Source organism: Orycteropus afer, unplaced genomic scaffold (genome assembly GCF_000298275.1).
Source record: "Orycteropus afer afer isolate SDZICR_OR568_19922 unplaced genomic scaffold, OryAfe1.0 scaffold00085, whole genome shotgun sequence".
Lineage (NCBI taxonomy): Eukaryota > Metazoa > Chordata > Mammalia > Tubulidentata > Orycteropodidae > Orycteropus > Orycteropus afer.
Window position 1 is genome coordinate 4,710,632 of NW_006921672.1, and position 8,817 is coordinate 4,719,448.

At 57.4% G+C, this 8,817-nt stretch overlaps 1 protein-coding gene across 1 annotated transcript; it reads right to left on the minus strand.

The window, feature by feature from the left end:
* Positions 1-3,665: 3,665 nt before the first annotated feature.
* Positions 3,666-6,837, minus strand: NXPH3 (neurexophilin 3). The gene is made up of 2 exons (XM_007941938.2): positions 6,784-6,837; positions 3,666-4,367 (listed from the first exon to the last, which is right to left on the minus strand). Exons 1-2 carry the CDS (start codon positions 6,835-6,837, stop codon positions 3,666-3,668), a joined length of 756 nt encoding a protein of 251 aa, XP_007940129.1.
* Between the last annotated feature and the right edge of the window lie 1,980 nt (positions 6,838-8,817).

Below are 8,817 nucleotides of genomic sequence, written 5' to 3' on the forward strand. Positions count from 1 at the left end.
TGCAAGGTCATTAGCATCCTGCCAAGTAGGGGGAAGGGGTGACTCAGTTCCCGCTTGCTCATCCTGGGGAAGGAGAATGGGAGGTGGGGAGAAAGGAGGGAGGAGGGACCCAGACACCATTCACTTTTGCCTTAAGCTTCAATAAGAAGACTCAGCATTGCTGCCAGTTGGCCTACAATTTATTCTCCTTTACTGGCAACACAGACTGCTAGGAAGAACCACCCCGTTAGAGACTGCAACAGCCAAGGCCAAGACAACACCTTTGTGCAAAGCTGAAGGGCTGAGGCAGCCTCCAGGTGTTCTGACCCTTAGAAAAGAATGAACATTCCCCTCTTCCTCCATATTACAGCTCTTGCCCTCGGGGAGATTCCAATCCCTGAGGGAGGCACAGGACCTAGCCTCAGGGGCTACCCTGTCTGATGAGGGAGGCACAGATGCTGGCCTCAAGGAATTTCCCAGTCTGATGGGCAGCTCCCCAGCTGGGTGGCTGAGGGAACAGGACTACAGACCCAGAATCTGGTGGATAAACAATCTGAGGAGACTCCAGATTGCCCTAAAGGGCAGTGGCTGGCAAGGCTACAGGGCTGGGGTGAAGGTCGGACCTAGACTTTCTCTCTGGGGGAGGAGATAGGCTCCTTCTAGAGAAATCTGATCCCTTGTGAGGGCTTGAGTAACAACAGTGGGAAGGCAGAGAGCCAAAAGCACTACGTGATGACCTGGGGATCCCCAGGGAATGCAGCAGAAATTGCTTACCAAGGGCAGCAGGGTTGGTGTCCTCTTAGCCAGAGGCAGTTGGATAGACCCCTTACACTTGTAAGGACGAAGGGGCACAGGAAATTTCTGGCAAGGGCAAGAATTGCAGAGACTGGAAGGCTATTCCAAAGAATGACACTTTGGGAGGAAATACGTTCACCAGATCCTAGCTGAGAGAGTTACTAAGGAAGGCAGGAAAGGAGGGCTGAGCTGCAGAGTGTATATGGATGAAATGAAGTTATTAAAATGAACCTACCCCTGCGCAGACAGAACTCTGTGCCAGGCAGGCCTGGCTCTCCAGCTGTTGGAAGCATCTGGCTCTCCATGGGAGGACAAGAGCGGGTGCGGGTGGGTCAGAGTGTCCCCCCAGGTCCTGCTGACAGTTCATCCAGGACAGATGAGGCAGGGGCTGGGGCCACCAGCGCTGCTGCAGCTCCTCTTCCTCCAGTGCCCACGGAGCCGTGGGAGATGCTCCTGGCTGATGGCTGGTGGGTGTCCACAGGTGGAGGGAAACTGGATTCCAGCAGCCCCAAGCACCATGGCAGGGCCTAAGCCCCTGGACCTCTTAGCTCAAAGCACTCATCCCCAGGGTGGGCAGGGAGAGAGCAGCATGGAGGACAGGGTGTCCCAAACGTCTGCTTGGGAGAGAGAGCTTTAGGAAGCATGGTACAGGGAAGAACAGCTGGAACGGGGTGAGCTCAAGCACCTCACCTTTCCTGGGGCACTTCACACAATGTAGGGCTGTAGCACGGTGGCTTCTAAAACCCTGCCGCTGGTCTGCAGGAGCTGCAGTGTGTGAGGGGAAATGAGTCCACATTGAAGCCGATGGGCTAGGGCTGGTGAGACCACCTTATTGTCATGCTAGGACATCTGACTGCTAACCAGAAGGTCAGCAGTTCAAACTCATCTGCTCCAGGAGGAAGATGAGGCAATCTACTTCTGTAAACATTTACAGCCTTGGAAACCCAACAGGGCAGTTCTACTCTGTCCTACAAAGTCACTATGAGTTGGAATCAACTCAGTGGCAGTGGATATGGTTTGGCTTGGAATCTTTACTGGAGCAGATCACCAAGTCTTTCTCCCACAGAGCCACCGGGTGGGTTTGAACCGCCAACCTTTCAGTTAGCAGCTGAGCACTTAACCATTGTGCTACCAGGGTTTCTTTTGTAAAGATTACAGCCTTGGAAACCCTATAGGACAGTTCTACTCTGCCCCATAGGGTCACTATGAGTCGGAATTGACTCCATGGCAGTGGTTTTGGTTTGGACTAGGCAAAGAAGAGACCCAGTGGTGCAGTGCTGTTCGAACCTATTAGCTGCTCCGCAGGAGAAAGAGTAAAGATTACAGCCTTAGAAATCCTATGGGGTAGGTTCCATCTACTCTGTCCTGTATTGTCACTATAAGTCAGACTCAATAGCAAGGGGTTTTCAGAACTAGGCAAGCCCTTTATTTCGTGGAGGACGAAACTTAGAGGGACCCAGAGAAAAGGACTTGCCCAAGGCCACCTAGCAAAATGACAGAGCTTAGAACACCCAGGTCTCCCATCTCTAGACACTGCCCACATCAAGGCCAACCAGAATGGTAATTCATGGAAGCCAACAAAAAACACCCTTATTTGGCCCATTCCTCCTGCTAGCAGATGCCACCCTAGCCCCTACTCAGGCCAAACTATGTTCACTTGGCTTTTCTAGGGCTGGAGCTGATAGCCAGGGAAGGGGACTGGAGAGGGAACCCGAGGCTTTCAGTGAGCACAGCTGTGACAGCTATTGTGGCCCCGAGGCTCTGGTTTCCAGGAGCCATCCCCTTGCCTGCTGAGAAATGCTGGCTGCACTGGGAATTCGTGGGCGGGCCCTTTCCCCTGGACAACTCAAGACTCTAATGCCCCAGGAAAGCTTTATTCCCCACTCCAAGAACAAGATTCTGCAAATAGACATAGACAATCAAGGCAATATCACAAGACCTCCCCTCCCCTCCCCCCGCCCACAGACAGACACTACAAAACAGATGCCACACCTTCCCACAGTCCTGCTTACCCAGCCCCAAGCTTCTGAGGGCCCCATGGGAAGAGGGAAGGCCACACCCTATCATGGGGGAGCCCCCAATCTGATGGGCAAAGCTGACTGTTGAAAGACCACTCACTGGGACAAGGAAGCTCCCAAAGGAGCCAGCACGGGGTAGGGTCAGGAAGGGACACGTGACTCCCTTGTGGGCTTCCATGTGTGGCCTCTGGTGCTGGGAGGATCACGATTGCCCTCTGTCTCAACTCAAGGACTGGTGTCCCCTCAGCAAGAGGCTGAGCGGGAGTGGGGAGCACTTGCAGAAGAGGGAATTTTGGAGAGGGGTGGTGGGGCCAGAGGCTGATGTTCTGTTTGTCAAGACATCAAAGACCTTGCATCAACCTCATGCTGTGCTAGTCCACTGCTCAAGGACTGCCCACTGGACTGGCCTGGAGAGTTCTTCTCTCCTCCCCCGCCAACCCTGACTCTCAGGAATCTCACTTTCAGCCATTCTCAGTTGTCCCCTTGGATTCTACATTGATGAAGGGCCCCCTCTCCTTATTGCTGTCCTTTCTCAGGATGGCAGGGAAGAAGCCAAGGTTTTAGGCTCTGCTCCATGACTAGCTGGGGCTACACTAGTCTTCTTGCCCCAGGGGCCTCCTGGGACCAGTGTCTTCCTGATACTCAGTGTGGAAAACCCTGGAAAGCGGCTGCCCTGCTCTCGGCTCTCCAGCACCTCCATGCAGGTTAGGGCCAGCATGTAGGACCCCTTCCCTGCCACTTGAGGCTTGGCCCTGGCCCCACTGGCATTTCCTCCTCTCCATCCCCCTCCCTGCCCAGTGTCCACATAGATGGCCCCCTGCCTGGGCAGGCCTGACCTCCAGCCCTGGCCTGGCCTCTGTGGCCTGCCCAGGGTCACCCAGAGGGGTAGTAGGGGGTGTCGCTATGGTAGTTGTAATCTGGGCACACCTTCTGCACCAGCCGATAGTCTGTGCTATAGAAGGCGATATAGACGCAGACGACTTTGAAGGGTTGGGAGCAGCTCCAGGTGGCTGAGCTCTGGGCATGGTCTCGGGAGCACGTCTTGGCTGGGTCATGGGTGCAAAGTGAGGTCCGGCGGCCCCGTTCAACCTTCTCCCACTCCATTCGGCAGTTGAAGATCTTGGAGGCCTTGGCTTCAATGAAGATCTGCTGCTCCTGGTGGAATTCCACAGCCTTGCTTGGGGGCACGAGGCTGATGGAGATGTTGCCCTGGCCTGTGGCGTTGTGTCGGAAGTAGACACTGAAGGTACCGTTGCCATGGTCCACGATCTTCCCCGTGACGAGCAGGTTCAGGGCTACTGTCTTGATGTTGGAGTAGAAGTCTCCCCAGCCAAAGATTTTCTTCACCTTGGCTGAGGGTGGGCTATGGTTTGGGTGATTGGGGGGCTTCCCAAGGACCCCCCATGACTCCCCAGGTGGAGCCAGCAGCCCTAGGAGGGTGGAGTTGGCCACAGGGCGGGACTTAGGCGAGATGTGGCCCCGCTTCCGAGGCATCCGAGGCCGGGGCTGACTCTCCCGGTCATCATGCTCAGGGTCCTCTGAGCCTGGGGGACCATCATCCTGCCCACAGATGACCTATGGAAGGAGTTGGGAGGAGAATGAGAGCCTTGTCCCCAGGGACCCAGGTGTTCTGCTCCATGCTCCCCATCACCAGTATCATTGCTGTCCCTGTCCCTTCCACTCTGATTTTGCACTGAGGAGGCCCACTTATGTTGGGGATCGGACATGTACTCTAGTTCCTTTCATGGTCATTTCTCATGTTCTGACAAGGTCATCCCTACCTCCTCTCCCTACTATCCTACCTCTGTTCAAAGTCTATATTCTCCAGTAGATGGCTGCACCAAAAGTATTGGTTCCTAACCCCAGGGTGGGTTCCTAACCATCAGTCTAAATGGGGTAGGCCCAGCTTCTGATCTAGGGAGGACTATCATTTGATGGCAGAAACATCATCTCTGAGCTGAGAGAGCCCCAATCTGGTATGAGAGGCAGAGTCCTTGCCTGTGTGAAATTCTCAGGCTGATGGAAGAGGCGCAGTCTCTGCCCTTAAAAAGCCCTGAGTCAGTAGAGGAGCTCCATCCCCATCCGGGGAGAGCCCACAGTTTGACAGGAGAGGTACAATCACCACCTTTGGGGACTTCCTAGTTTGGTGACAGAGACATCACCCTACCCTACGTTAGCTTCTACCTTCAGACGCAAAGAGAATCCAAGGACAGTGGACCAAGTGAACCTAGTGAGATTCTCTTTCAAGTACAAACACAGTTTAGGTTTTGGCAGGAGGACTAGGGGGAGACATGGAGTGGTTTCCACACCCAGGATGGTGGAGAGTATGGAAAGCCAAACAGCTGTCTAGGGAACATTGGTGATGACATGTCAACACTTCACTTGCACTAGGAAGTAGGAGTTCTTATCTTTCCCATTTTGCAGATGAGGGCACCAGGAACTCAAAGTTTATATCACTCTGATGTTAAGATCAGAAAGGGACTGAGTCAGCCATCCCATTACACAGCACATTTGCAAGCCTGATGTGTTCTTTGAAAGGGGTTTTACCTGAGCCCTATCCCCACCTAGGATCTCCTTGCTGAGGCTTCCCCTGCCTCTGCTGGGCCAGCTATGGCCACAGGTCACATCTCTGGAGGCTTCCTGGAGGAGCTGTGAGAAGAACCTCAGGCCAGCCTGACCCAGCTCAACCACGTGGGCTCTGGAGGCCATCAGGGAGTTGACATGGTTTCCACGCAGCACCCATTGTATGTTTGCTCAGCTTCTGAAAGACAGGACTCACCCTATATGTCCGTGTTACCAACACCAGGGACACCAGGGGCACCAGCGCACAGCTGGGCAGTGTCTGGATCTGTTGGTCACCCCAGGGTGAGGGTGGGAGAAAGCCTGATGGGCTGGGGTCTGAGGGGCTCCAAAGGAGCTTTGAGTCCTCATGTCCCCTGTTCCGAGCCTGGCCATGTCTTCAGATGCCTGTCATGGCCATCATGCCCGTCACACTCAAGGCTGGCCTGCCTACCAGGCCCCAGGGTTGAGTGGAGTACAGGGCAGCCAGGAGGGGAGGCTCCTGGGGCTGGGCTCAGGGCTCTAGACCTGTGTGCAGTTGGCCCTGGGGGTCCCAGCTGCATGGCTGGGGGATAGAAAGGGCCCATCAGTGGGGACGTGAAAAGGGACGGTTCCTGAACACAGTGAACTAAGGGTGAAGGCAAAGGGGAATGTTGTTTAGAGAAGGTGCAGATCCAAATGTAGAGCTGGGCGTAGGACCAGATGACAGGATTGTGTGTGCGTGTGTGGTGGGGGCCGCTGGGTCAGAGGAGAGTTAAGCCCTGGGCCGGGGTCAGGGCTGGGGTGCCCTGGCGTCCTGGCCGCCGGGAGCGAGAGCTCGGGGAACTGGCTCAGGGCGCTCCGCTCAGCTGCCGCGAGCGCCTGGGGCGGGAGCCGCCTGCTCGGGTCCTGTGGGGCTCGGGCTGCGCGCAGCCAGGAGAGGAGAGGAAAACAACAGGCGGGGAGGGAGGAACAGGAGGGAAGGCGGGAGCTAGGGACGTGGGGCCGCCCCCCGCTTGGACCAGCTCCGCGCGCTGGGGGACCCAGGGCCAAGGCCCTCTGGGTCCTCGAGGGCAGCTGAAAGGCCCACTCCCCCCTGACCCTGCAGGTCACCAGCTCCACAACCCACCCCCCTTCCGCGTGTCCCAGGTGCCGGGCAGGCGTTGGGTAACCCTTGGCGACCCGTCTCCCAGTCTTTTCCCTAGAGCTGGTCTCACCTCCCGCCACCAGCCGCGGAGTGGGTGGGCCAGCCAAGCACCCTCTCCCCGCCCCTATTAACCCTTCTGGTCCAGTCTCCGGCCTTGGATCCGCCCTCTACCCCGGCCTCCAGTTTCCCCTTCCAACCCCAGGATGTTGGGGGGAAGGAGAAAGTTTCTGGGCACGGAAGCTTCCCGACCTCTCCCCCAATCCTCAGGGTCCGCGCCCCTGGGCCGGCTCCCCGCAGACCACTCACCAGATACAGGCTGCCCTGCACTAGGAACACGAAGCAGCAGCGAGTCAGTTGCATTTTCTTCTCTGCTCTCGTCCCCTTTTTTCGCCTCTTTTCCTTTCGGGGTTCCAGGCCCCCTCTTCACCCCTGCTCCTTCAGGCGCGCTGTCCCATGCACTGGGCCCCCGCGCCTCGAGGCCCTCCCCTTTGCTAATCGCCCAGGACCGACCCCGCCCCCTTCGGTCCAGCTGTGTAGCCACCTCCCCCCAGCTCTGGTCCAGCTGCGCGCGGCGTGGCTCCCGCCCGAGGTCCCAGATGTGCACCCTGAGCGCCTCGAAGGGCCACAGCTGCGCGCTGGCTCAGCCGCTCCTGATATGCGCTCGGCGCCCCCCTCGGCTCCAGCTGCGCCGCTCTCGCCCAGATGTGCTGGGGACCCGCGCGCGTGCCCGTCCCTGGTGCTAATTCCCCAGGCCAGACGGCCCCTCCCGCCCCTTCGTGGCGCGCCCCCTGGCGGACGCCCCTGGCCGCGCTGAGCCCTGGCCACCCGCTCTCCGCGCAGCGCCCCGCCAGACTGGAGCGCTCCTGGCGCCCAGGCGGCTCCAGCTTCCTCGTCCCTCCTACCCGCGGCGGCGGCGGCGGCGGCGGCGGCGGCAGGTACTGTGAGCCCAAACGGTACCTCCGGAATTAACTCCTTCCTTGCCGGCCCGCAGCCCGGGGGACCTGAGACACTCGCTCTCCAGCTGGAAGGGGGTAGGGTGCGGGGGCGGAATAACTCTCTTGAGGACGAAGAGAGATGATGATGGTCAGGGGATAGGGACGCTACCTTTTCCACCCCTCTGGCAGGGCATCTATTCCCTCGGAGCCGAGCCGCCGATGTGCTGTGCTGCCCTCCCCCTTCCCCAGGAAGCCTGGAATTTAGAAAGGTCATTTTTCTCAAACCCATTCTAATAGCAGAACAAAGATGTCTTCCTTATTGTCAAAGTAGCTTATCAGCACAGCCTAAAGGCCACTCTCTCCCTCCTAGACTTGCTCCTGTTTTGAGGGAAGTTCTTCTGTGTGTCTAGCCTGCAGTCCTTTTGCTGTAATGTCAGTTCCCCTCCTCTTCTCCCTTACTCCGAGGGGCTATGGGTAATCCCTTAGCTTTCTCAGTCCAATCGTTGTGACAAGAAGCTTTTGACTTTTTTCAGCTTCTCCTCTCCACTCTGGGGCTCTGGGTGGAAAAGCCTGCCAGTGTCCAGGCAGGACTCTGGGGTTGAGACAAGGAATAAGCTTCCTGAGAAGCTGGGAAGGGGTGGGCAAGGCCTCCCTGGAGGCTGCCCCTCCAGTCTTCACTCCTCCCTGTGGCCCAGCAGTCAGCCAGGCTGGGAGATGAGGCTCCTCTCCCATTGGGGTCTCTGCAGACTTCCGGGACAGGGAGAAAGAACAAGGTCCTGACCTTAGATCACCAAAGGTGAGCCTGTCCCCATCACCAGAACTCCCTATCTCAGGTCTCCCTGCAATTCCAGGGCCTCTTTTAGTCTTAAAAAAAAAAAAAAAAAAAATCAGAGGTCAGGTCCTAACACTCCTTGGAGGCTAGAGAGTGAAAAGTACCCCAGCACTTGGAAGGACCCCCAGCCTGTGCTGGGCCTGTGGGGCGTGGTGGGTGGTCACTTTACTGTGGCCCACCAAAGCCTAACTTGGTCCCTGGCTGCAGCCCCCAGCATGCACCCAGCCTCCTCCCCCACCATCTGCCAGGCGGGTGCGAGGGGAATGCAGATGAATCTTAATATCAGCCTGGGCCAAGTGCAATGAGGGAGACAGATCCTGCAGAAGCCAGACAGCATCACAGAGCCCCCTGCGTTCCCCAGGCACCGTGGGCTGTACCAGGATACAGTGGCCCCTCCATGGTTGCGGAAGGGCGTGCATGCCTGGTCAAGGACCCCCAAAGCCAGGGGAGGACGACGGAACAGGTAAATCCTTGTCTGGCCTTCCAGCCCCTGATTGCCTGAGAGGAAGAAGCTGTCGGCCTGAGTGTGGGCAGCTGGTTCCGGTGCTCAGTGGAGACAGAGGCGGAGCTGGG